Source organism: Pogoniulus pusillus, chromosome 11 (genome assembly GCF_015220805.1).
Source record: "Pogoniulus pusillus isolate bPogPus1 chromosome 11, bPogPus1.pri, whole genome shotgun sequence".
NCBI lineage: Eukaryota > Metazoa > Chordata > Aves > Piciformes > Lybiidae > Pogoniulus > Pogoniulus pusillus.
In genome coordinates, this window is record NC_087274.1 from 12,229,769 (window position 1) to 12,256,925 (window position 27,157).

The following is a 27,157-nucleotide window of genomic DNA, read 5'->3' on the forward strand; positions in this document are numbered from 1 at the left end:
GTGAAATCATCACCCCTGTTCCATATACAGTGTCCAAAGCTCTTTTCCATGCTGGCAATACCTTTCATCATCATCAAAGAGGCACATTTCAAATCACTGCTCAACAGAGTGGCATCCTCAGCACGAGGCAGTCAAGCAGGATCCAAGCATTCCTTCTGCCCTTTAGTGGATCAGAAAATAGGTTTGAGGTCCCCAGATTGCTTTATGTGAATGAAGCAACCTGGGCTTTGCTCAGAATGCTGCTACTGCACCATAGCTGGTGGCACTGGTAGCTTTGGCAGCTGGATGTGCTCACTCTGTCTTGAGGAGGTGACGTGGAGGCTTCAGCAGAAATTGTGGCCTTTAGAGGGTGTGAGAAGCTTGGAGGATGTGCACTTGGCAGTCAGTGATGGTGGTGCACGCCCAGGCTGGATAAGACATGCTGCTGCTGCTACCTCCTTGCCCTGCTCCCCTCTCCATGTGTTAACCAGTGGTCAGAGTTCACACCTTGCAAGGGCTTACCCCAAAACCCCATCCTCCAGATTCTTATGTGCTCTTCTTAGCAGGGACTCAAGTTCAAAGACACCAAGTGCAAGGTCCTGCATCTGGGTTGAGGCAATCCCAAGCACCAATATAGGCTGGGCAGGGACAGGCTTGAGAGCAGCCCTGAGAAGGACTTGGGGTGCTGGTGGATGAGAAGCTCAATATGAGCTGTCAGTGAGCTCTTGCAGCCCAGAGAGCAACCAGAGCCTGGGCTGCAGCAAGAGAAGTGTGGGCAGCAGGGCAAGGGAAGTCTGCTCCACACTGGTGAAACCCCACCTGGAGTACTGCACCCATTTCTGGAGCCCCTGTTACAAGAAGGATATGGAGGTGCTGGGAGGTGTCCAGAGAAGGACCACAAGGATGAGCAGAGGGCTGGAGCTGCTCTGCTGTGAGGAGAGACTGAGGGAGTTAGGGCTGTTCAGTCTGGAGAGGAGAAGGCTCCCAGGTGACCTTATTGTGCCCTTTCATATCATAAGGGGGCTACAAGAAAGCTGGGGAGGGACTTTTTAGAAAGTCAGGTGTGATAGGACTGGGGGGAATGGAACACAGCTAAAAATGGGTAGATTTAGACTGGATGTTAGGAAGAAGTTCTTCACCGTGAGGGTGGTGAGACCCTGGAAGGGGTTGCCCTGAGAGGTGATGGAAACCTCATCCCTGGAAGTGTTTCAGGCCAGGCTGGATGTGGCTCTGCGCAGCCTGATCTAGTGTGAGGTGTCCCTGCCCATGGCAAAGGGGTTGGAACTGGCTGATCCTTGTGTTCCCTTCCAACCCTGACTGATTCTGTGATTCTGTGACTCGGTGAGCTCTAGCTTTGACATTGCTGCTTCACCTGAGATTCGGACCACCTCAAAGCTTGGAGGCTCACTTCCAAGGGAGCTGCTGCTTGCTCTTGTCATTCTGAAAGTTAGACTTGTCAAGCTACTGTGGTTTGCAAGCCCAGAGTCGTTAGCTGCTTTTGGAAGTCTCATCTCATGATTATTTACCATCCTTGCCCAGTTTTATTGACCCTTCAAGCATCTTGCCAAGCAGCTTCTGAATGTCTGTGGAGCTGAATCTCATGTTTGGTTTAAGAAAAGTGCAATTTGTAAAGCTTCAATATTTCACTGGAGAAAAATGTATTTGCAGAAAGAGAGAACCATTTTCTGCCTCCTCCAGTGCCAGTTGACATTTTGGCCTTACCTCAGGTACTAAAATATTTTTTTCTCCAGCTTGTTTATTAAATAGAAGTTCCATTACTATTGCAATCCTTAGGAAAAAAAAGAATGTTAAGGAAAGAAAATAGTTTAACCTTAAAACTCCTGAGGAAGGGTAAAACCTCTTCTAGAACTCTGTGGATGCTGTAGGACCTACCTGGTTCTCTGCAGCCTTGTAACTTTTGAGGTGATTTAAGCTGGTACAAAGTGATTTAAGGGCAGGAAATCAGCAAGAGAACATTTTGTATCCCTTCTGCAGTGAAAAGGATACTGGACACCTGGGTCCTGTTTGCCTAAACAAGACTCTGCCAAGTGATCAGCATTTACAAGTGTCTGCTCACAGCTGCCCCAGGTTCTCACACGTGGAGGAGTGGAGAGTTTGGAAGTGGTCATAAGTGGGCTAAACATGCAGCTGCTGAAAATCTGGCCACGAGACAGCTTGGGATATCCACCAGCCAGGTACTTGTGGTCTTACAATCCATAAACACTTGTGGAAAAGCTGAGAGATCTGACAGGGAATTGCCTCACAGCCCAGAGCCAGCTGTGTCCTGGGTGATCCCCAGCAGTGTGGGCAGCAGGGGCAGGGAGGAGATTCTGCCCCTCTGCTCTGCTGGGACCCCCCCTGCAGTGTTTGGGCCAGCTCTGGAGTCCTTAGCACAGCATAGACAGGGACCTGTTGGAGCAGGGCCAGAGGAGGCCACAGCAATGCTGGCAGGGCTGGAAGGGTTCTGCTGTGAGGCCAGGCTGAGAGAGTTGGGCTTGTTGAGGCTGGAGAAGAGAAGGCTCCAAGGGTGACCTGGTGGCCTTGCAGTGCTTCAAGAGGCTGAGCAGAAAGCTGGAGACTGACTTTTGAGCAGAACCTGTTGTGACAAGACAAGGGAGGATGGTTTGAAACTAAAAAGGAAGTTTCAGAGTGGAGAGAAAGAAGAAATGTTTGTCCCTGTGGGTGGTGAGAGCCTGTCCCATGTTGCCCAGAGAGGTGGGAGCTGCCCCATGGCTGGCACCATTGCAGGTCAGGTTGGTTGTGGCTGTGAACAACCTGCTCTAGTTGCAGCAGTCCCTGCTGACTGCAGGGGGTTTAGACTGGATGGACTTTAGAGGTTCTCCCTTCCAACTCAAGCCCTTCTATGATTCTGTGATATTTGTGTTGATTGCCTGTGCTCAGCTTTTTCCTGCACTGTGGAGGAGCCAAGGGCTGTGGTGACCATGAGTGCTGGCTGTGCCCTGACAGGCAGCATTGCTTTAGCAAACTCTGCCAGCTCCCCTTGGGAACAGCCTCAGCTGATTTTCAGTTAATTACAAACTCTGCAGAGGAGAAGGAGATTTGCTGTTGTTAAACCAAGTTCCCAGACTGCTGGGAGCTGCACAGGAGCAACAGGAGAAGCCTCTGCAGTGTTCTGAGCCAGGTTAGTCTCCAGGGTTAGTCTGGCTGTAATAATGCTTGCAAACACTGCTGGCCTAATTATGACATAGTTAACATTTATCTAGTCATTAATAATTGTTACAGTGTCTGCTCTGGGCCTGACAGGATTCCTGCTGTGGGCTGATTTGATCACAGAATCATTAAGGTTGGAAAAGATCTTTAAGTAAAGATCATTGAGTCCAACCATACCCCAACTGCCATGGCCAGTGACTCCTGAAGTGCCACATCTACACACTTCTGGAACACCTCCAGGGATGGGGACTCCACCACCTCCCTGGGCAGCCTGTTCCAATCCCTAACCACTCTTGCAGCAAAGATTTTTTCTCCTAATCTCCAACCTAAACCTCTCCTGGCACAATTTCAGGCCATTTCCTCTCATCCTATCACCTAATACTGTGGAGAAGAGCCCAAACCCCACCTCACTGCAGCCTCCTTTCAGGGAGTTAGAGAGAGCAAGGAGGTCTCCCCTCAGCCACCTTTTCTCCAGACTAAAGGAGGTTGCTGATCTGTGCTGCTGTGCTTTGCAAGTCACCAGTCCTGTGGGACACTTCCGAACCTCTGCCAACCTGCCAGTCAGTGCCTGGGCAGAGGAAACTGCAGGATGTCCAAAGCACATGGGAAGCAAACACAAAGCTGGGGTCAGTTAAAACCCTCATAATGGGCTATTAAAATGTTTTACTGTGCAGCTTCTCTGTAAAATATCAATTATCTCGAGGTTGTAATGTAATCAAAGTAATTACATTCCAAAGGCTTGCATGTAAAACAAAACCCCAGAGCTTGGCAAGGGGAACCCAGCCCCCCGGTTCACTTGGCCTGTTTGTGTTTAAAAGTTCTTCCAGGTGACTCCTTCCTGTTGTTATGATGGTTTTAGAGAGCTGTTAAAGGGTTGTTATGGCCGAGCTTCAGGGAGTGCTGAGCCTGGCTGCACACAGCTTTGGGACAACTGAACAGGCAGAGCCTGTGCTGCAGCCCAGGCAGAGGGACACAGCACACGGCAGAGGTGAAGCTGGTCCATAGCTGTAGGGACAGCCTCTGAGCCGTGGAATCACAGAATAGGTTGGGTTAGAAGGGACCTTAGAGATCATCCAGTTCCAACACCCCTGCCATGGGCAAGGACACCTCCCACTAGCTCAGCTCAAGGCCTCACCCAGCCTGGCCTTGAACACCTCCAGGGAGGGAGCATCCACAGCCTCCCTGGGCAACCTGTGCCAGTCTCTCACCACCCACACTGGAAAGAATTTCTTCCTAATCTCCAGTCTAAATCTGCTCTCCTGCCCCCATCTGCTGAGCCTTCCTCACTTCTTTACCATGAGGGTAGTGGGACACTGCAGCAGGTTGCTCGGGGAGGTGGCTGGGGCCTCATCCCTGGAGATATTCAAGGTGAGGCTCTGGGCAACCTGATCTCATTGACGGTGCCCCTGCTGACTGCAGAGGTTTGACCAGATGACTTTTGAAGGTCCCTTCCAGCACAGACTATTCTATGATTCTATGAAGGCTCCAAGGTGAGAGAGCCCAACAGAGGCTACAGGGATGACTGAGGGGCTTGAATGTCTCTAGACTGAGAGTCCTGGAGCTGTTTAGTCTGGAGAAAAGAAGGCTGAGAGGGGATCTGATCAGTGTCTATAAATACCTGAGGGGTTGGTGTCAAGAAACAGGGGCCAGGCTCTTTTTGGTGACACCCAGTGACAGGGCAAGGACAATGGGCACAAACTGGAACCTAGGAAGTTCCACCTGAAAATGAGAAAAACCTCGTGTACTGTGGAGGTGACAGAGCCCTGGAGCAGGCTGCCCAGAGAAGAGCAGCCCCACAGGAGATCCCACCAATGCTCAGCAGGAGCTAAAGGGGAGGAGGGGGGCAAGAGAACGGGGCCAGACTCTCGTCAGTGGTGCCCAGTGCCAGGACAAAAGGAAGTGGGCACAAACTGAAAGCCAGGATGTCACAGGCTGCCCAGAGAGGCTGCGGAGTCTCCTTCTCTGGAGACTTTCAGGACCCCTCTGGATGTGCTCCTGTGTGACCTACCCAAGGTGATCCTGCCTTGGCAGGAGCGTTGGACTCCATGGTCTCTGGAGACCCCTTCCAACTCCTACCATTCTGTGATTTAAGTACATTAATCTGTGTGCAGATAAGTGTGGCTGTTAGTGTTTCTATCAGGTCATTAAGAAAACACCAGACTTCTGGCTCCAGCTGAGAAGTGGTTTCCATAGAGAATGAGCTCATGGAGGCAGGAGATGCAATGAAAGTGTTAATGCCAGAGCAGAGCGTTTGGGAGCTGGGAAACAAAAGGAAAATCCAGGAATGCTCATCATGTGCAACAGCCTTGGGCGAGTTTTTGTGTCTTCAGACAAAACTAGTGAAGGGAGTTTAGTCTGAGGGCCTCCTTGAAGCTGGCTGAAACCAGCATCTAAGCTGCTGCCGCCTCAGTCAGCCCTGTCCTGAGGAGAGCTATGGAAGGTGTGGTGCTTCCATAGCTTCTTTTTGCATGTGAAAGCAGCTAATTGCTGTGGATAGACTCCACCAAGCTACTTAGAAGTTCCCACAGTTGATTCGAAGGAGTAGGAACGTCTCCCATCTTCTGTCACCTCATTAGCAGCTTCTGCAGCTTCTGCTGCCTGCTCAGGATCTGATCCAGGTGCCCTCTGTGCCCTGAGCCCTTCATACAGTGGCCAACCAAAGTTCAGCTGTGCTGCAGGCTTCCAGGGTGCTGGTACCTTCCCTTTCTGCTGTCATTGAGCAGAGCTCCTTGCTTCTGGTCGATATGAGACTCTGCTTTGCCCACCAGCTTTTTTCTTCTCTGAATGCCCCAACTCAGGAATCCAGGAGTGGAAGCTCAAGGCTGCCAAGGAAACAGTCTCTTGCCCAGATCTGCTTCATTTCCATCAGTCTTTCCTCAAGTAGAGACTGAATGGACTGAAAGGAGGTTGCAGTGAGGTGGAGGTTGGTCTCTCTGCCTAGTATCAGGTGATAGGACGAGAGGAAATGACCTGAAATTGTGTCAGGGAGAGTTAGATTGGAGATGAGGAAGAGTTTCTTTGCTGCAAGAGTGGTGAAGGATTGGAGCAGGCTGCCCAGGGAGGTGGAGTCACCATCCCTGGAGGTGTTCAAGAAGCATGTGGGCATGGCACTCTGGGCCATGGTTTAATGGTCATGGTGGTGTTGGGTTGAAGGTTGCACTTGCTGGCATTTCCAACCCAAACAATGCTGTGGTTCTGTGAATAGGTGCAGAAACCAATTAGTGATGGTTGGGAGGAGGTGACTCCTTGAAATGCTTTCCAACTTCAGTGTTCCAAACCCAAGAGAACCACCAGGTGCAGCCCTGTGTAAGTGCCACCCAAGCCAGGGCATGGCTCAGCCGTTCTCTACTCCTCTCAGGGTGGTGAAGCAGGTCCAGAGTCTGCGCTTCAGCACACACAGCCCAGATCTGCTGAGGTGTCTCCTCAGTGCCTCTCCCAGCAGCGCTCTAATGCCTGTTGCTTTGTCTCTCCGCTGCAGGCGCCTTGCTGTTGGGAGGGATCCTCTACTCCTGGCAGTTCCCTCACTTCAACGCCCTGAGCTGGGGGCTGCGGGAGGACTACTCGCGAGGAGGCTACTGCATGATGTCTGTCACCCACCCGGGGCTCTGCAGGAGAGTGGCTCTGCGCCACTGCCTGGCCTTGGTTGGACTGTCAACAGCAGCTCCTCTTCTCGATGTCACCACCTGGACTTTCCCAGTCATTTCCCTCCCTCTCAACCTCTACATCTCCTACCTCGGCTTTCGCTTTTACAGGGACGCAGACCGCAGCAGCTCTAGGAAGCTCTTCTTCTGCAGCCTCTGGCACCTGCCGCTGCTGCTGCTCGTCATGTTCACCTGCAAGAAGTCCCTCCTGGAGAAGGAGGACAAAGAGCTGCTGGGTGAAAGCCACGGGAGGGCCATGGAAATGCGATTGCCTTAAATGCCTGTTGCTTGTTGTCCTCCTGGCACGTCAGGTAGCTTATTTTAGTCACGATGAGGGGAAACCTGTGGGGCTCTGTCTGCAGAGGAATCGCTTGTGCCTAGCGACCACTGCATGCCATCCTTTTCTCTGTCTTTCTCAAAGGGAGCAGAGGACGTGAGGGCTTGCAGCACTGGTGGGCTCACTCACTCATCACAGATCCAAACTTAGCCTATGTCAGAAGCACATCACTTAGAGATGACCTTCCAAAGCCTCCCTGAGCCGTGGCCTCTGGCCTCGTGGGTAGGTTTCAGCTGGCCAGTCACACGCACACGCCCTGACCACCAGCCATGGCTGAGCTGTCAGGCAGCGACAGATGAATGATTTACACCCTTTGCCCCCCAAGCACCCCTTCCCAAATTCAGCTTTGAGGCACATGGTAGGTTGGGTGAACTCCACTTGTCTCCATCCTTTCCACCCCTGCTCTGATTCTACACAGAAGCCTTCTGTTTCTGAGGCTTTTGCCCCCAGCTGCTTTTCCCAAGGTTCCCACTCACCCCAGTAGATTTTTTGTTTTCATATAGCAGTGACAGAGGAGTAAAAACCTCTCAGCACACCACACATCAGCATTCAAACAGCCTTTAGGTGAAGAGCTGTTCTGTAGCATCCACCTTGAGCACTGAGACATTCTTCTGTGCACCCAGCACAGGGAATTTCTGGTGTCACTAGGGTCTGAGCCCCGTGTGTCACACCTGCAGCTGGTACCAACTGTCATGGCTGTTTGAGTCAGCAAAGCTTTGAGATGGTAGAGGAGGAGATCTCAAAGTCAGGCAGTTTTGAGGCCTTTCTGAGCTCATGTGTCTTGTGTCAGCCCATTTGGTGTCCTCAGGTGAGCTCTGGACTTGCATCAGGAGTTTGAACTCTATTTACTGTCACACTGTGGTGGCTCAGAGAGAGAAGGCTTCACTTTGGGGGATAGGATTGGTTAAAACCCTCCACATTTTACAGGCAGAAAGTTGGGGGTTTCATCTGATATATTAATCTTCAAATTGCTGATGCATCCAGTGAGTCTCCAAAGCCATTCTTGTGGCCAGTCTCACTAGAACACATTGTCTTTGTTAACTGGTAGGCTGAAGGACATTTCTAGCCACAGCCTAACCTTCTCTTGATCCCCCTGAGGGGCTGTGGCTCACCCTCAGCCTCACCTGGGGCTGGCTGTGACCTGCTGGGCTGCTGGCAAGCACAGCAGCACCTGGGGCAGGCAGAGGCTGTGCTGTAGTTTATTGTGGTAGTTAGTGCCTGTTATGACTTGATGTATTTCCACGCCAAGATTTCTCTCCTGTGTGGAGAAGCACTGGGCAGCAGGGCTGTGCAGCGACCCGAAGACACAGCAGCACCTGGAATGGGAGACACTCTTTTGAATCTGATCCCAAAGACAGCCCTTTGGGAAGCACCACAAATCTGCCACCACGTGTGCATCACACTGACATCAAACCTTCACTGGCTGCTTTCATGATACAAGCCCTGCTTCTGGTCTGGTGACAGCGGTGTAAATCAGCAGTGCCACGGTTAACCTCTGTCCTGCTGGAGGAGGTGCTGGCAGGAGCAGAGCCACCTGTTGTACGTGGCTCTGAAATACTCGGTTGCAAGGTTTTCAAACTCTCTCAAGTGCTTGCAGATGACAGGGGTAAGTTCCCTCTCCCTGTTTGTCTGACAGAATCCACTGGACTCGAGTTACTGTCTGGAAATTGTGCTGCTCCTGAGTTTGGTTTAAAAATGGGTTCAGCCTCCTCTGCAATAAAAGGTGTATGGAACGAAAAAAGAGGTGGCTGTTCTGAGTCTGCTTTGAACAGTTCACTTCTGACTGAGGCTCTGGCACAGGTCAGCTCATTCCAGAGGGATTGGAGGGGTTTGGGGTGGTTTTTTGCAGCAGCAATCTTCTGATGGCCACAAGAGCCAGGGTAGCTTGTGAAGGACTGACTTACAGTGCACACAACACACTGAAGTGAGCTGGCATGGGAGTGGGGAGGCTTTGTGCAAAACCAAAGAATCTGTGCAGCCTTTAGGACAAGGGGCAGTGGGCACAAAGTGGAAGCCAGGAGGTTCCACATGAACAGGGGAAGAAAACTCTTTGTCGTGTGTCTGCTGGAGCCCTGCAGCAGGCTGCCCAGAGAGGTTGTGGAGTCTCCTTCTCTGGAGACTTTCAAGACCCCTCTGGATGCATTCCTGTGTGACTTGCCCTAGGCTGTCCTGCTCTGGCAGGGGAGGTTGGACTCAATCTCTGCAGATCCCTGTCAACCTCCTACCAGTCTGTGATTCTATGATCTAGCCATTGCTGTTAGCACAGGCAGCTTTGCACCACCAGATGTCTGTGCTGGAGCTTACAGAGTAATGTGAGCCAGTGACTCGGGAGGATGTAGCTGGTTTTGGACTGTGTGGACTTTAAACCTTTATGTGGTTTTGTGGATAAAACAGTAGCCCTGAGGCTCAGGACATCTTCATTCCTTCCAGATCTCTGGTGCAGAAGTGCACTCCATCTGTAGAGCAGGGTGGAGGATATTTCCCCATTTCCCCTTCTTGGATAAGTAAAGGGGTGGGATGTATGGGAGTGTGTGTGTTTGTCAGTCCTGTGCCCAGACTTGATGTGATCCTGGGCAGCCTGCTGTAGTTGGAAGTGTCCCTGCTGACTGCAGGGGGGGTTGGCCAAGATGACCTTTGATGGTCCCTTCCAACCCGATGCAATCTGTGAATCTATGGCCCAGTAAAGACAAACTTGAGAGCTAACTTTGGATTCCAGACACACACCTGAGCCCCACAGCTGAATCACCCCAAGCTGTTGTGTTTGCCAAGGAGCCCCCAGATCCTGTGTGAGCCCACTGCTGGGAGCTCAGCACCAGTACCAGGCATCACAGCGAGTGGGGCAGTTGTTGCAGCGTGAGTGAGGAAGCCCAGCCCCTGCACACTCAGCTCTCTTCCCCTCGCCTTTGCACCCCCAGCCCGGGTTGGTGTTTTTTCTGGCTTCCTGCATCATTCTCCGATAGGATCAGCCCTAGCAGAGTCACACATTCACACTCCTCTGGCTCCAGCCACGGCGTCTCAAGGCTTACACCAAACACACACATCCCTCTGACTCCTGAGGATCCCTCCAGGGACGGAATGGAAACAGAGCGATACTCTCAGAGGCCGTTATCACCACAGCTAGCAAGTCTGCTGTGCTGGTGGCTCTCCAGGGGTGATTAGATATTGCCCTTGCCTTGGCATGCCAGGCTGGCTGCAGAACATTCTGTTTCAGAGTATCAGCACTGTTTGCCTAGCAAGCAGCTCTGCTGGAAGTGGTACCACTGGAAGCTCTGGTGCAGGCTGTCCCCCATGGCATTTCTAATTATGGGGTTTCCAACTAGGCTAAAAGCTGCCCCCAGTGAGGCCTGGTGGGATGCAGGATGCCACCTGACAAGGCTTTGGGTCAGCTGCTGCTGTTTCTTCTTCCAGTCCTGGAGAAGGTCAGTGCTGCAGGGCAGGGCTTGTCACCTCTAGGTGGGTATCCAGCACTTGGCCCTGCCAAAGGCAAGTCAGGGTCTGCTTCCAGCATTCATCATCTGCTTTCAGTTTTGGAGCTTTCACTTCAAGAAGGGCATTGAGAGGCTGAAGTGGGTCCACAGAAGAGGAACAAGCTGGCGGAGGGTCTGCAGAACAAGTCTGAAGAGGAACAGCTGAGGGAACTGGGGTTGCTTAGTCTGGAGGAGGCTGAGAGCTCTCTACAGATCCTTGAAAGGAGCTTGGAGCCAGGTGGGGGTTGGTCTCTTCTTCCAAGAAGGACAAGAGGAAATGGCCTCAAGCTGCACCAGGGGAGGTTTAGGCTGGACATGAGGAACAGTTTTTTTCCCCATAAAGGGTTGTCAAGCCCTGGATCAGGCTGCCCAGGGCAGTGGTGGAATTGCCATCCCTGGAAGGCAGTAAAGGCTGTGCAGCTGTGGTGCTAAGGGCCATGCTTTAGTGGTGCCCTGGCAGTGTTGGGTTAACAGTTGGACCCAGCATTCTTTTCCAGGTCTTTTCCATTCTCATGTTGTTAATTGAAGTCAAAAGTTGGCAACTGAGTTGTGAGGTCAGAAGTGTCACTGGTGAGGACTCTTCTCTGTAAGTCTTTCAGACTGTGACTTACTGGGTGGTTCCATTAGTGCTTTTTAGTCCCCTCTGAAATAAATGTTCTCCAGACATTCAGGGCTTTGACACGAGGTTTAGCAAGCTCTGGAGCTGCCTTCCAAACCCTTCTGCCAGCTGAGCTTGCAGCATTTCTTGAACACGAGACAACTTGTGCTTGGCCAGAGCTTGCATGGGTCTGGACAACAGACCAACACCTGCCCCCCCAAAGGGCTGTTGGCAGGCCCAGGGCACTCAAACCCTCCTTGACCCAAAGAAAAGTAGCTCTGGTGAGCCCATCATATGTCCCAAAGCCACTTAGGCTGCCACCAGGACTCCACATGTCTCAGCAGCCCTGCCTTGCACACTTTCTGTCACCTCTGCTGTTCTGCTTCCAGCCTTTAACCATTCACACCGAAGCTTTTTCCAGCCTGGGTCAGCGCCTGGGGCCGGGGTTTAGTTTCCAGTGCTTCATAAAGGCACAGTTCAGCTGTTTCACAGAACAAGGCTGGCAGAAGGAGCTGTTTTCCCACAATGTGGAGACATTTTTCCTACCACTCCTAACCAGTTCTGGCACCTCCAGGCCTTGGAGCGAGAACTGAGGCTTTGGCAGCGGGTTCAGGTTGGTGCCTTTATGCCTTCTGGGAAGTGCTGTCTGCTTCTGAGCCCCTGAAAGGTGGCTGCTCCCAAATGCTTGTTTGAGCCTCGCTGCTGATGCCTCCAGAGAGATGCTCTGAGTCTGATAGGTGCAGACTGTATTGAGGAGCTGATACAGAGCTGCTGCCATGGTCCTTGTGCTTTAGAGGGGGTCTATAAAGAGGTGTCTGGAAAGGAGGATGCCAGGCTGACCCTGCTGGAGCTGGGAAACTTGTGCTAAATTCATACCTGCTTGACCATTTTTCTAGGAGCCCTGCTTCAGCCCTGCCTGTCAAGGGAGGTTTTCACATGTCTCTGGGGTGTGTGGCTCCAAAGACTGGTTTGGTGGTTGAGGGGTTCCCCCCCTCCCCGGTTTTGCTGCCCCAAGACAGAATCAGAGAGTGGTGAGGGTTGGAAGGGACCTCTGGAGATCATCGAGTGTTACCTCCCTGCCAAAGCAGCATCACCTAGGGCAGGTCACACAGGAATGGATCCAGTCAGATCTTGAAAGTCTCCAGAGAAAGAGACTCCACAACCTCTCGGGGCAGGCTGCTCCAGGGTTGCAGTAGCTTTTCATAGCAAGGTCCTTTCTGTCCCCTGCTCCCCTTTATAACTCTTTCTACTGTAGCTGCAGCTTTGCTCTGATACATCTCCGTGAGACATGAGGTGCTGTGAGGTAGATCCCTTGCACCCCTCTCGACTGCAGCTGTAGCCAGGCTCTGTCACAGAATCAGACAATTGTTTGGATTGGAAAAGCTCTCTAAGATCATTGAGTGCAACCATGACCCAGCAGCACTGTGGCCAAGAAACCACACCCCCAAGTGCCACACGTATCTTGAACACCTCCAGGGATGGTGACTCCACTCCCCTCTGGGCAGCCTGTTCCAATCCCTGACCACTCTTGCAGGAAATATCCAACCTAAACCTCCCCTGACTTTGGGGAACTGCCCTGAGTGAGTGGACACTGAGAGCCCCCACCCCCCTGAGTGGCCCTAAGTGGCATCAGCAGGAGCATCTTGCCCATCTTCCTCCTCTGGAAAGCAATAATGGGGAAGAGAGCAGAGGCACCTTTGTGGTGATGTGGGGTAGAGAGCAGACTGTGGTGCTGGAGAGCTTCCAGTGGGGCAGGACGAGCTCCACCAGCAGCCCTTTCCTCCCAGTCCGTAGGAGCTGGCTGCCCAGAGACAGAGGGGCACAGAGCAGCCAGAGCTGGTTTGTGAAGAAGTGGCTGGTACAGGGTCCTGTCTTTTGTTTTCTGAGCAAGGAGAAAGATCAAGATGTGTGCTGCTGGGAGATGGTTGGGATTATACTTTTGGCCAGGGAGAGGAGGGACTGTATCAAATTAAACATGAAACAGAGACACAAACGAGGTGATTAAGGCATTTCCGCCGTGCTTCCAGGGGAGCTGCTGGATACTGTCCAAGCTGGGAAGGGAACAGCCTGAGTTTATCAGCTGGACTCGGAGGTTCAGACAGATCCTCTCACCGCAGAGCAGCCGAAGGGCTGGGTGCCCCACGTACTGCTCCTGGCTGCCTCTGCACCCAGCTGATCCCAGTGCAGAAGGGAAACTGAGGCATGCCGAGGGGAAGTGGGGTGCCCAGGGACATGGGGTCACTCAACAGCAGAGAGAGGAACATTATTTAGATCTCTTCCTCTCCATCTAATGTCCCTGGCCTGCTGCTTAGGGCTGCTTGGCACATGCGGTTGGCTTGCAACAGGACAAGGAGCTGGAGATAGGCTGGGAGTGAGGCTGGTTAACCTTCCTCACCTCAGATAGGAGCAGTGGAAGTGTCTGCAGGCAGATGTTCTGCAGCAGCTCTTGCTCCCAGCGCTGCAAGGGCTGGGGGTCTGCCTCCTTCCTGTGCAAACCTCAAGGTTCTTGGTCAGTCCAGGCGCTGCCTGCAGGATCTGCCATAGACGACAAAGGCTCCCACGTGGGGCTGGGGTCTGTTTTCTGTGCTGCCACCATGCAGGTCTGGCCCCCAGAAGTCACCCAGGGGCTGTGATGGCATTTGAACTGCAGCCCATGCTCAGGAGCAGCTTCGCTGGGCTTCCTGCAGGGACTACTCCGTGAGGATCATAGACTCCTAGAATGATGGAATAGTCTGGGTTGGAAAGGACCTTTAAAGGTCATCTAGTCCAACTCTGCCATCAACATGGACATCTGCAACTACAGTAGGCTGCTCAGAGTCCCAAACAACCTGACCTACAATGATTCCAAGGACGGAGCACCTACTACTTCTCTGGGAAACCTGGGCCAGGCTTTTGCCACCCTCAGTGTCAAACAGTTCTTCCTTCTCTCCAGTCTCAATATCCCTCTTTTCAGGGGTCCTAGCACAAGCCCTGCTGAAAAGTCTGCCCCCAGCTTTCTGCTCAGCCTCTTGAAGCACTGCAAGGCCACCAGAAGGTCTCCCTGGAGCCTTCTCTTCTCCAGCCTCAACAAACCCAACTCTCCCAGCCTGGCCTCACAGCAGAGCCCTTCCAGCCCTGCCAGCATTGCTGTGGCCTCCTCTGGCCCTGCTCCAACAGGTCCCTGTCTGTGCTGTGCTGAGGACTCCAGAGCTGGGCAGATGGACGGACAGACAGACAGGCAGGTGGGCAGGCAGGCAGACAGGCAGGAAGGTGGGCGGATAGGCAGGCAGGCAGGCAGGCAGACAGGCAGGAAGGTGGGCAGATAGGCAGGCAGGCAGGCAGGCAGGTGGACGGATAGGTGGGCAGGCAGGCAGGCGGACAGGCAGGTGGACAGGCAGGAAGGTGGGCGGATAGGCAGGCAGGCAGGCAGGCAGACAGGCAGGAAGGTGGGCGGATAGGCAGGCAGGCAGGCAGGCAGACAGGCAGGAAGGTGGGCGGATAGGCAGGCAGGCAGGCAGGCAGGTGGACGGATAGGTGGGCAGGCAGGCAGGCGGACAGGCAGGTGGACAGGCAGGAAGGTGGGCGGATAGGCAGGCAGGCAGGCAGACAGGCAGGAAGGTGGGCGGATAGGCGGGCAGGCAGGCAGGCAGGCAGGCAGGAAGGAAGGTGGGCGGATAGGCAGGCAGGCAGGCAGGCAGACAGGCAGGAAGGTGGGCGGATAGGCGGGCAGGCAGGCAGGCAGGCAGGCAGACAGGCAGGAAGGTGGGCGGATAGGCGGGCAGGCAGGCAGGCAGGTGGACGGATAGGCGGGCAGGAAGGTGAGTGGACAGGCAGACAGGTGGGCAGGCAGCCGGGCGGGCAGACAGGCAGGCAGGCAGGCAGGCAGCGCTGCGCAGGCCGCGGGCAGGCCGTCGCGGCGCTGAACTCCCTCTGTTGAGCTGTGCTGCAGCTGCACCCCCGAAGCGCCGTGCCCTGGCCTCTGGCGATGGGCAGCACCTTCCTGGCCATCTGCGGCACCGGCTGAGCCGCGGCCCCGGCTGCCTCCTGCTGCTTTGGGTCGCTGATAACCGCCCCCGCCGGGGCCGCCAGGAGGGCTGCCGCCGCCGCGTCCTGGCCTGGCGCTACACGGGCAGGCTCTGGGGGTGGCTGCTGCTGGTTCTGCTCACTTGCTGCAGGGATGATCGGTACTGAACTATCAACGGCAGATCTCGGCCAGGCTTTAGAGTGTTTGCTTTACAAAGTACTGATAAAAAAAGCCCTCCTAAACGATGCCTTTGGCTTGGCTCCCTCCACCAGCAATAAGCCCGAAGGAGTGAGCCCATCCTCCTTCAGCCCCCCTCAGCCCCAAAACCTCCTCCTGCACCTCTCATTAAAAGGTGTTTGAGACTCCAGCGGGAAAAGGGATGCTTGAAAAGCCCCACGGGGTGGGAGGGCGAGAGACTGTAACCGTGCAGGCTGCAGAAGGCTGCAGTAACCCCAAATACACCCTGCAGGTGCTCCTCTGCCCCTTGAGATTCTCGCCGAGCCCAGAGGACCTCTCAGTCATTTCACAGCGGGAGCAGGCAGTGAGGCCAGGGGGTTCCATGCTCCTGGCATGAGAGGCACTGATGCAGCCTGGCAAAGAGAAGGCTCTGGGGAGACCTTAGGGCTACATTTCAGTATCTGCAGGGGACCTACAGGAAGGCTGGGGAGGGACCGTCCAGAAGGGCCTGTAGGGATAGGACAAGGAGCAGAGGTTTGGAACTGGAGCAGGGGAGATTTAGCTCAGAAGCTCAGAATGTTAGGGGCTGGAAGGGACCTAGAAAGATCATCTAGTGTCCCCCCCCCCCCGCCAGAGCAGGACCATCTTTTTTTTTTGTACAGTCCAGTTTTCATTTTTTAAATTGTTTTTAATCCTATTTCTCTCCCATCTCCCTCTTTTCCTCTCCTTCTCCTCTCTCCCTCATCCTGGCCTGCATCAGGAATGGTGTGGTCAGCAGGAGCAGGGAGGTCATTCTGCCCCTGTACTCTGCACTGGTTAGACCACACCTTGAGTACTGTGTTCAGTTCTGGGCCCCCCAGTTTAGGAGGGACATTGAGATACTTGAGCGTGTCCAGAGAAGGGCAACGAGGCTGGGGAGAGGCCTTGAGCACAGCCCTACGAGGAGAGGCTGAGGGAGCTGGGATTGGTTAGCCTGGAGAAGAGGAGGCTCAGGGGTGACCTTATTGCTGTCTACAACTACCTGAGGGGTGGTTGTGGCCAGGAGGAGGTTGCTCTCTTCTCTCAGGTGGCCAGCACCAGAACAAGAGGACACAGCCTCAGGCTGCACCAGGGGAGATTTAGGCTGGAAGTGAGGAGAAAGTTCTTCACTGAGAGAGTCATTGGACACTGGAATGGGCTGCCCGGGGAGGTGGTGGAGTCGCCGTCCCTGGGGCTGTTCAAGGCAAGGTTGGACGTGGCACTTGGTGCCATGGTCTAGCCTTGAGCTCTGTGCTAAAGGGTTGGACTTGATGATCTGTGAGGTCTCTTCCAATCCTAATAATACTGTGATACTGTGATTTTCCTGTTTTCATCTCCATTCTTTTCCTCTCCATCTCCTTCCTTTCACTAGCACCTCCCCTTTTGCACCATATCTGATCCTTTCCCACCCCACCCTGCATTTCCTCTTTTTTTCTCCCAAACCCAGAGCACCTGGGTTCCATTTGAGTCTCCTCCCACCCCAGGTGTGACCACTTTGCTCTCCCTGCTTACTCCCCTTTTTAATGGACCCAGGAAAGGTAGGACCCTAAGCTGTGCCCAACTGGGCAGAGGGATCCTTGTCCTGTCACTGCTGGTGAGTGCCCATGGTGTGCACTGGGTGAATGGGAGTGGGATCTAAAGGCTGGGGGGCCTGGTGGGCCCCCCGGTTAGGCAGGATAGAGGCTTGATAGTCATTCTAACATAACCCACGGGTGTTGGCTGGGACTCCTTATTTAGGCTAAGCTCCTCTGCATTCAGCTGCTTCTTTCTGCTCGCTCACAACGAACTGAAGTACTTGGTGGAACTGGGAGCTCATGGGTAAGTAGTATTGTGTTGTCATTTGGCATTGTTTTGATTGGAAAATCTCTCCAAGATCATCAAGCTCAACCTTCAAGCCAACACTACTGTGGCTATTAAACCATGTTCCAAATTGCCATGCATTTTTTGAACACCTCCAGAGATGGTGACTCCACCACCTCTCTGGGCAGCCTGTTCCAATGCCTGGTTGCTCTTGCAGCAAAGAAATAGTTCCTCATGTCCAGTTTAAACCTCCCCTGGCACAATTTCAGGCCATTTTTTTTCTCATTCTATCACTTGATACTGGTCAGAAAAAACACTGAACTTTAATTGCTCATTTTCTGGTTTCACAGAATGTCAGGGGCTGGAAGGGACCTTGAAAGACCATTGAGTCCCACCCCCTTGACAGAGCAGGACATCATGAAGAAGTGCTACACAGTGAGGGTGGGGAAGCACTGGAACAGGTTGCTCAGGGATGTGGTTGAAGCCCCTTTCCAGGAGACATTCAGACTTGATGCGGCCTCGGACAGCCTGCTCTAGTTGGAGGTGTCCCTGATGACTGCAGGGGGGATTGGACAAAATGGCCTTTGAGAGTCCCTTTCAGCCTGATGCAATCTGTGACTCTGTGGTGGAAGCAAAAATCAACCCAGACCTGCCTGGTGCCTCCTGAGCAGCGAGCTTGGCACGCAGGTGGGGAGCAGCGGGGTGATGCCATTTATGTGGGATAAAACCCCCTACCTAGCACAACTTCTCTCTGCTGGAGGCAGTTCAAATGAAACATTTAACTAGCTGTGGTCGCTGCCTCCAGCTCCATTCAGAAGGGCACTGTGAATGGACTCCTCACCCACTTCAAAAGGCCACGGCAGCATGTCCACTGTCGTGCAGGTCATTCATGGACACTACAGGAGATGTGAAAACATCTGCTCGGCCCATGACTGCTCCTTTCAGTACAGTGACTCCCCTTGCTAATAATTGTCTGTGTTCTGTCATCTAGAAAGGGACTTTGTGTGCCTCCCAGGTATTCTGATGCTAATTTGTTTAGTTAAAAAGGAGAAGAGGCTAAACAGATGTGAACCATTTGGCTAGGTTGTAGTTCATTTGTTAGGAAGTGCAAAGGATTCTTGGCAGGATATTAAATATTACCTTGGCTGCTCACAAACACTTCATATTTCAAGAGAGGAAGGGAGGTAGGGACTGCACTCCATAAATCAGCCTTTTCAAAGAGACAGAAAAAGGCAAACATTTGATAAATCTGTGTCATTATACCTCGAGATCAAAGGGGGTTTTACATATGTATTTATGCAACTGGCAACCGAGGAGACAATAATAACAAACATAGATCCCTGACAGCTCTACACAAATAAAAATTAGCCGGTTCTAATCTGTAATTATCTGGGAACTGTGCGAGGTAGGAGGCTGCTAGCAGCCGGGCTTTAAGCTGCTAATGCTGAGACGCTGAGCGAGTGTGAAGTCATTCAGAAAGGCATCAGGACGTTCCCTGGGCAAGGGAGTGCAGAAGCCACCAGCTGGTAGCTGGGCATCTGCAGACCTGGTCTTGTATTCTGAGCCTCAACCAGGCAGGCAGTGGTGATCGGACCTAAAGTCACCAGGGAACGCAGCGTTCCACACCTGCTAATTGCTTATGTGATTGTCCAGCAGATGATCTACCTGAAGGATCCCTGCAGACAGGAAGATTGCCATCCCTGGCCTCCCTCCTTCTTGCCAGTAGGTTGTAGATCTGTGTTTGAAGGCTTACATAGCCCAGTGGGATGAGACCACAACCCCAGTGGATGAGACCTGCCACTTCCCAAATTAGGCTGGATTGTTTTGTTACAGCTACATGAGCACAGAACTGGAGGCAAAAGCTCAGGGATGTCAGGGAAGAAGCTTGAAGAGACCCCAGAAGAGCTTTGCGCAAACTCAGGGAAGTCAGGGAAAAGCTTGAAAAGACCCCAGAAGAGCTTTGCACAGACTGAGGTAAGCCAGGAAGAAGCTTGAAAAGACCCCAGAAGAGCTTTGCACAGATTTAGGGAAGTCAGGGAGAAGCTTGAAAATATCCCAGAAGAGCTTTCTAGGCTGAAGTCAGGAAGAAGATTGAAAAGACCCCAGAAGAGGTTGCAAAGGCTCAAGGAAGTCAGGGAAGAAGCTTGAAAAGACCTCAGAATAGCTTTACAAATACTCAAGGAAATCAATGAAGAATCTTGAGAAGACCCCAGAAGAGCTTTTCAAGGAGCAGGAATCACAGGGGAGGTGAGGGGAGCTGCAGTGGTTGTTGCTTGATTCCAAGACAGAACCTAGTGGTAGAACTTCTGCCTCTCCAGAAGCATCAAAGGCCAGCACATTGCTCAGAAACCCAGGAGAAAATAATCCCATGGCCAAAGCAATGCAGGCACAGACATTAAGAAAGGAGAAGTTGCATTACATCATCTTGCCTCTCCTTCTGGCCACTCACTGGGCTGATTTCCTACTCTCCTGTGCTGCCTTCAAATGACTTCAGCAGCTTGGTTTCTGCTTGCTCCCATGGGAAACTTCCACAGTCTATAGATTTCACTGGTAGGAAACTCTTCTTGACAGTCAGATGATATTTTCCTTTACTCAATTCCATCACATCACTCCTACTTACGCCTCCTTGGAGCACCCTAAATGCTCTTCTCCATTGAAGCTGCTGGAGTTATGTGAGCAGTAAATTTGGCCCGTGGCACTTGGAGAAATAGATATTAAACCCCCAGGGATGAATTAGGGGGTGAGGGGAGGGAGGGCAGTGGGGGAAAGGAAATGGTTTCAGGTTGAGAGAAACAAGATCTCCTCTTACATCTGCACAGTGGTGCTGCCCGCTGTCCCCCTGGGAGCACGCCTGGGACTCGGCAGCGAAAGGCTGCAGGAGGCAGTGAGGTCCCTGGGGTGTCTTTGGGCACTGGTGGGGTTACAGAGCCACATCTGAGGGTTCAGGGGCAGTAGGTGGCACTTGGGCTTGTGTGCAGAGGACTGCATTGAGCCCTGAGTGCTTCCCTTAGTAGTGGCTGGGCTGTTTTCATAGAATCACAAAATCTAAGATGATCAGGTCCAATCATCACCCCAACACCACCGTGGCCATTAAACCATGCCCCAGAGTGCCACATCCACACCTTTCCCCAGGGAAACCTCCAGGGACTGTGACTCTGTCACCTCCTTGAGCAGCCAGTGCCTAACCACCCTCACAGGAAAGAAATTCTTCTTAACATCCAACCTAAACCTTCCCTGGCACAGCTGCAGGCCATAATCCCAGGGGCCCTTCCCACAGCGCAGCCCAGTTCCACTGTTTGGCTGTTTCCAGCTGGGATGGTCACTTGCTGCTGGTCCAGCAATCCTGACCCACACAACTCTCGCTGCAGGCTGTACCTGCAGAGGTTAATCCTACTGCATGCATTTGTCAGGAGAACATTCTAAATGCCCTGGGCCCTTTTCCTTGGCTCTTACCTCCCTGTGGTGACAACAGTATAAGCCCAGCAGAGATGTGCAGGGCTGGAGCTGCAGTACTACAAAAAGAGAGGAAGCTGCTGACACTCAGACACACAAGGTGTACACATCAACCATCCTCACGTCTACCAGCCCACAGATGCACAGGAAAGCAAGAAGAGAGGGCACTGAGGACTTCTTAGGGTAGAAGAAGTGGAATAAAGTTATGTGCCACTTCTCTTCCTGGGACCCTGCAAGGGAGCAAGGGCTGGGGATAAGGATCCATAGCCAAGGAACGTGTCAGAGTACCGCAAAAGGTCACAGAATCACAGGGCTCAAAGAGACCTCAATGATCATCTAGTTCCAGTGCCTCTGCCATGGGCAGGGACACCTCACACTAGATCATGTTGCTCAGAACCGCATCCAGCCTGGCCTTAAACACCTCCACATCAGTAAAGACAAAAGCAACCATTATAAATGCTTAAGTGTGGAAGGGGACACAGAGAAGCATACAGAAGCTTACATGAAAACCTTACATCTCAGTGTGCTCAATGCTGTATGTTTGCCAACAGGACATGCTGGTGGCTTGTCACCTCCTCTCTGGTCACGTCACTGTATGCCACAGCACTGCAGGCTTGCATGCTCCAGAATGCCTCAGTTTCCTAAGAACAATCCCTTGATTAACATCACAGAATCAAACAGGTTGGAAGAGACCTCCAAGATCAGCCAGTCCAACCTAGCACACAGCCCTGTCCAATCAACCAGACCATGGCACTAAGTGCCTCATCCAGGCTTTTCTTGAACACCTCCAGGGACAGTGATTCCACCACCTCTCTGGGCAGCCCATTCCAATGCCAATCACTCTCTCTGCCAACAACTTACTCCTAACATCCAGCCTAAACCTTCCCTGGCACAACTTGAGACTGTGTCCCCTTGTTCTGTTGCTGCTTGCCTGGGAGAAGAGACCAACCCCACCTGGCTACAGCCTCCTTTCAGGTAGCTGTAGACAGCAATGAGGTCACCCCTGAGCCTCCTCTTCTGCAGGCTGCACCCCCCCAGCTCCCTCAGCCTCTCCTCACAGGGCTGTGCTCCAGGCCCCTCACCAGGTTCATCGCCCTTCTCTGGACATGTTCCAGTACCTCAGCATCTCTCTTGATGTCCAGAACTGGACACAGTACTCAAGGTGTGGCCTGACCAGTGCTGAGTACAGGGGCAGAATAACCTTCCTTGTCCTACTGGCCACACTGTTCCTGATACAGGCCAGGATGCCATTGGCTATTCTGACCACCTTAACATCATGAAGTGATGAATTTCTTTTCTCCAGACAGAACTGTGGTGTGAGGCAAGCAGCATCCTGTCTGGGTTGGAACCTAGAGCATCCTAGCTTGATTCTGGGGACCTGCTCCTATTTATCACCCCAGCAGGGCTGGCTTCTGCAGACAAGGGTGCCCCTCACTGACAGACAAGCTTCAGAAGAACAAAAGAAGCTGAGCATTTCAGGACTGGCTTAGCCTATGGCATGAAAATAACGTTTGCTAAAAGGAGGTGTGGGTTTTCTTGCCGTAAAGCGAGACGATGACACTCAGCACCCTGCACAGGGCCAGCACTGGGAGACGTTGCCTTATGCCAGACTCTGAGATGGTGGAAAGCACCTGGCTGCAGCTGCAGGGACCCTGGCCACCCAGGGTGAATAGTGATGGGTGAGCCCACAGACCTGACCCTTTCTCTGTCCTCATTGAGGAGTTTGGTCATCTCAGCTTGAAGGTGTGTTGAGTTCTCTGCCTTCTGCCCTAGTTTAACAAGTGTGTTTTGCAGAGCTAGCCCATCTCAGTGGTGCTCCACTAAGTGTCACCCAGACCCCTTGGCAGGGGCTGCACCTTCCCAGTGCTGTGCAACAAATCAATCACCAAGAGAAGGGATCCAGAGGCTGTACTGATGCAGCTCAATTAGTTTATTGATTAAGTGCCTATTATGATTCAAGGGCTCTGCAGCAATGACACGGAGCAAACCCAGTCTCACATTTTTGTTTGTGTCCCACCCCTGTTTCTTCTTGATGCTGCTCTCTTGGACTCATCAGTGGGGCACAACACTTGCGGTTCTACCACAACTGCTGCGTGTGGGATGTTAAACAGCAAGAGCCTTGCCCCTGCTCTTGAGGGGACAGCAGGTACATGGAGACCAGCCTCACTGGAGCACTGCTCTTGAGGTGGCACCAGATATGAGGAGACCAGCCCTGATAGAGCCTTCTGCACAAGGTGGCCACAGGTATGGGGAGATCTGTGCCCTGCTGAGCAGTCATGCAGGCTCCACCTGGATGCAGTGGGTCAGTCTGGAAGAGGGAACCACAACTAGTTCCCAGTCTGAACCTGGCCCCTTTTGCACCCCCTGCTCCAGGGAGAGCTCAGACCATGAGGGCTCAGCCCTCCTCCTGACCTACCTTTGCTCAGATCCTGTTTCTGATCACTTGTCCATTTGCCATTCCTGGGGAAAAGCCTCCTGACGTCCAACTGTAGAAGATACAATTACAGTCAAACCTGTCTTGGGGCTATTTTGCTTTAGAAGCCAACCCAACTTTTACAAGCTCCAGCTGACATATATTAAGAGCTTAAACCAAACTTTCTGTGACATTTTGTTGATATTATCCTGTCTGGTGCTGGTGGACATAAGGAACAAGCAGAATTATTCCATCTGAAGGGTTTTCCTCTTACCTCATGGCTGTAGGAGCATGCAGTGGAGCCACCTTTGCACACCAGCAGCAGGTTTTCTGTTTTGAACTGTGCAAAACAGCAAGTAAAGAGGTGAGTAAACCAGGAGAGCTAGCCTGTGCCACCCGTGGAACCACTGCTGCCCACAGCTGTGATTCATGCATTGCCTAGAAGTGTCCTCTGTAATCCTCCTCACAATTACCAGTCTGGGCTGGCTGGCACAGCTTCACCAGAGCACAGAAGGAAACTAGAAAGGAATTCCTCCTGCAACTGGATTTCATCTGTGTTTGGTTGGTCTCAGCCCTCATACCACAGGGAGCCCAGCAGTGCCATCTATTTTATCTCTTTTGGGACTGTTTGCTGTTTGACTCAGAGCTGAAGCAGAAAACACCTTCTTGAGTCATCTCGAAATCTGTTTTGCAGATGCCTGATTGCAGAAAGGATGAGGACTGGTGGCACTGGTACTGATGGAGGTTTGGGTTTCTTAGTTCTGTGTTAACCCATTGAGCAGCTTTTGGAGCAGTCAGACACTTGTCAGGGTCTTATTTCACCTCTTTGAGCTGCCTGGGTTAGTTAATTTTTAAACTCCAGTTTGTAACAGGGATTGTTTAATTGGATCCTCACACCACAACCAGAGGGGCCAGAACAGTTCACTCCTGCACAGCACTTTCCATGAGCTGATGTAATGCTATAAGAAGAAGTCAGCATCATGCTTGTGACACAAGATGAAGATCTTTGGTAGGGAGAAGATTTGCTTTTTATTTAATAGCAAAAAAAAGTCCCAGCAAAACGTGATTCTGTCTGGAAATGAGGGTCTCAGAGCCGCTGGTGTCGTGGGACGCTCTCAATTCTCTTCCCTAGGCTGTGACAGAGCTCACCAGGCACTTGCACGGGCAGGGATTTCCGTGCTGTGAAAGGTGTGGCTCGTCAAAAAGCCAGCACACGGCAGGAGAATGGATAAAACCGAACCCTTTGGGAAAGAGGAGGAGGAAGGGGCTGAGATGCCACCAACATTATGAAGCCACAGTGCCCAGCCGCTAACTGGCCAGCCTCTGCAGCCAGCTGGGGGGTTAAGGAGTGGGAAGTCTCAGCCTAGCTGGGGACAGGTGGGGACTTTCTGACTGCTCTTTCTGTCCAGAAGCCTCCAGAGGACGTGATGCAGCCATAGCAGGGGGTGTGCAGCTGGGAAGTCTCCCGGGACGCGCCGGTCGGGTGGAAAGGTTGCGCTGCTGTCACTCTGATCTAGCCGAGACACTACAGGAACCGAGGGAAATGCGGATTGACAGGGCTAAAGCCAAGTCTGATTAACATTCTTGAGTGGAAACCCTGGGGGGATGGACAATGCGTGGGACGACTCAGTCAGAGGCCGTAGAAGTCAGGGTGCTCCCCACGCAAAGCTGGGTCGTGTTCACCCAGGGTGCGGGCAGACATCTGAGAGTTCTCTACATCGAAATCTTCTTCGATTTCCTTTTCTTTGTGTTTTTACAGCACTTGATAATCCTGGAGACCCCAATTTACGACTGTACCACCCTCCAGGCCTTGGCGATTGGCAGCGGGGCCCGGACGGGTTACTACGGACCCGTCCCGGCACCGCCGGCAACCACTGACGCCGGACACGATGACGGAGCCTCAGCCCCGACGGCAGCACATGAGGACCCGCCCCCTGGTGCCCGCCTTCGCCTCTTCAACCAATGAGCGCTTCCCTTTCCCTTCTCCGCCCCACCCCCGCGCCCCACCCTCTCTCCCCATTGGTTGATCCTCCCGGCTCATTATGCGGCAGAGCGCGGGTTATGATAGGTGGAAAGCGCTGCTCGTCGGCCGGCCCCTTGCTTCCCGCTCTCCTCCTCCTCCGCCACCGCCTCAGCCTTTGCCTGAGCTGCTGCCGGCGGCGGGAGAGAGCGGGATGGGGCCATGCTGAGAGAGAGGCTCCGGTAGTAGTGCCCATGAGAAGCCCAGTGCAGCTGAACCGAGCCGGGTCAGCTCCCGCCATGCATCCTGCTGCGCCCACGGGCACATGGGGCAGCGCTTGAATCGCTGCCTCGATGTCCCCGTCGCGTTGCCGCCGCTGAGGCGGAGGCTTCTGCTGCTCTTCATCATGCTCTTCCTCTGGCTCTATATGTTCTACTCCTGCGCTGGCTCTTGCGCCGGGCTGGCCACCCGCGCTTCTCCCGCACCTCCCCGCTTTGCCCCGCCGCTTCCTCACCTCCTCCAGCCGGCTGCGGGAGAGCCGGGTGAGGAGAGCAGCCTGGAGGAGCAACGGGCAGCGCCCGACGCCGCCAGCCCCATCTCCACCTTCTTCAACGGCTCCGGCACCAAGCGGCTGCCTCAGGCTATCATCATCGGCGTGAAGAAAGGGGGGACACGGGCGTTGCTGGAGTTCCTGCGGGTGCACCCCGACGTCCGCGCCGTCGGTGCCGAGCCCCACTTCTTCGACCGCAACTACGAGCGGGGACTCGCCTGGTACAGGTAACCTCTTCCCCGACGGCACTGCGGGGCTCCGGGGGAGGTGAGCGTGTATCCCCCTCCAGGTCTGCCCGGGCCGGCCCTGGGTGCGCCCGCCCGCCCGCGGCTCTGGAGCAGGTCGGGGTTGGAGAGGGAAGCGTCGGCTCCGCTAGAGGCAGAGATGTGGTGCTGAGGGACGTGGTTTAGCAGCAGACTTGATAAGAGTTAGAGACTGTTTGGGCCCGATGATCTTCAATGTCTTTTCCACCCGATAACGGTTCTGTGGTTCTAAATACACCCCCAAAAACTTCAACGCCCAGACCCTGCGTGGAACTCGCCTTCCCCGCTGGTGCAGGCAGCGGCGGGGTGTTGGCAGGCTTTTTGCTCTCAAACTGTATTTAATCCTTAAATGAAGGTTAAATATTAATTCTTTGCCCCCCCCCCCCCCTATTTTTTTTTCTCCCTAACGCTCTTCGTTCGTTCCCCTTTAGCTGAAGCGTGTGATTTCCCCCCCACCCCCGAACAGCTTGGGGTGTTGCTGAGGGATGGCTGGCGTGCCCAGACACCCTGCAAGATCGTTGAACGAGGCTGTTTGCTCCCACTGAAGACGTGGGTTTGGGTTGTCTGGGGGGGTGGGGGGTTTGACCCGTACTGGGAGCTCAGCAGCAGCCGGGACTGGCAGGCGGCAGCCCCGTGTTGCAGATAAAACTTCCCCGACGGCTTCCTACGCTCTTTCTCCGTTAACTTTCCCTTCCCCCTGTAATCATCAGCGTTAATAGCTGAGAAATTGTCCAGCCTTCGGATTTGTAGCCCGGCGCTGGGGACGGTGCGCTGCGTGATGGTGTATAACGTGTGCCGGGAGAGATGGGAGGAAACTTTTTGTCTAGGGAGGGGGGAAAGATAAAAAAATGGAAATGCTGGGATTTCATCCTGCCGGGGTGGATGGAGAAGGAATTGTGCGTGATGTCCACATGCGAGTGGGTTTGAAGAAGGCGATGGGTGTGGAGAAGAAGCCCGGTGCTCCCTAGCTCTGATGGGACACGCCGTGCGTGGGGCTGAATCGCGTTTGAGCTTCTCTTTCCTCCTTTTTATGATTCAGATCCCTTTATCGAGAATATTTAGAATATGTCCTTGTGCTGAGTGTTTACAGGAGTAATAAGGAGCAGAGATGGAAGCTTTGAAGCTAGATGGGAGCTGTGAAGTTGTGAATTTTAACCTCTTTGTAGTCCTGAAACTCCCACCCTGCCAGTCCGATTAGGGTTGTGTCTTTATTTTTTCTTCCGTCCTTATGTTAGTGAAATGAACGCAGGATAAGATCTGGCCAGGGGGAAATCGAGGTTGGAAGCACTTTTTGTTTCATGAAATTCAGGAGTTTTGGTGGAGGATG

General features: G+C 53.1%; 2 protein-coding genes across 4 annotated transcripts in view; both read left to right on the forward strand.

Moving 5' to 3' along the window:
* Positions 1–8,869, forward strand: part of LOC135179371 (protoheme IX farnesyltransferase, mitochondrial) — a 141,561-nt gene extending 132,692 nt beyond the window's left edge. The window contains exon 7 of the mRNA XM_064151099.1: positions 6,629–8,869. Within this exon, the coding sequence (XP_064007169.1) occupies positions 6,629–7,068 (440 nt within the window). The 3' untranslated portion in view covers positions 7,069–8,869. The remainder of the gene's footprint in view (positions 1–6,628) is intronic.
* An 8,258-nt stretch (positions 8,870–17,127) lies between these two features.
* LOC135179372 (heparan sulfate glucosamine 3-O-sulfotransferase 3B1-like) overlaps positions 17,128–27,157 on the forward strand; it is a 40,519-nt gene continuing 30,489 nt past the window's right edge. The window contains exons 1-3 of one of the 3 annotated variants that reach the window (XM_064151103.1): positions 17,128–17,209; positions 18,845–18,913; positions 24,817–25,794. In XM_064151103.1, coding sequence (XP_064007173.1) covers positions 25,343–25,794 — 452 coding nt within the window. In that variant the 5' untranslated portion in view covers positions 17,128–17,209; positions 18,845–18,913; positions 24,817–25,342. The remainder of the gene's footprint in view (positions 17,210–18,844; positions 18,914–24,816; positions 25,795–27,157) is intronic. The other 2 variants (XM_064151102.1, XM_064151101.1) reach the window with 2 other exon arrangements.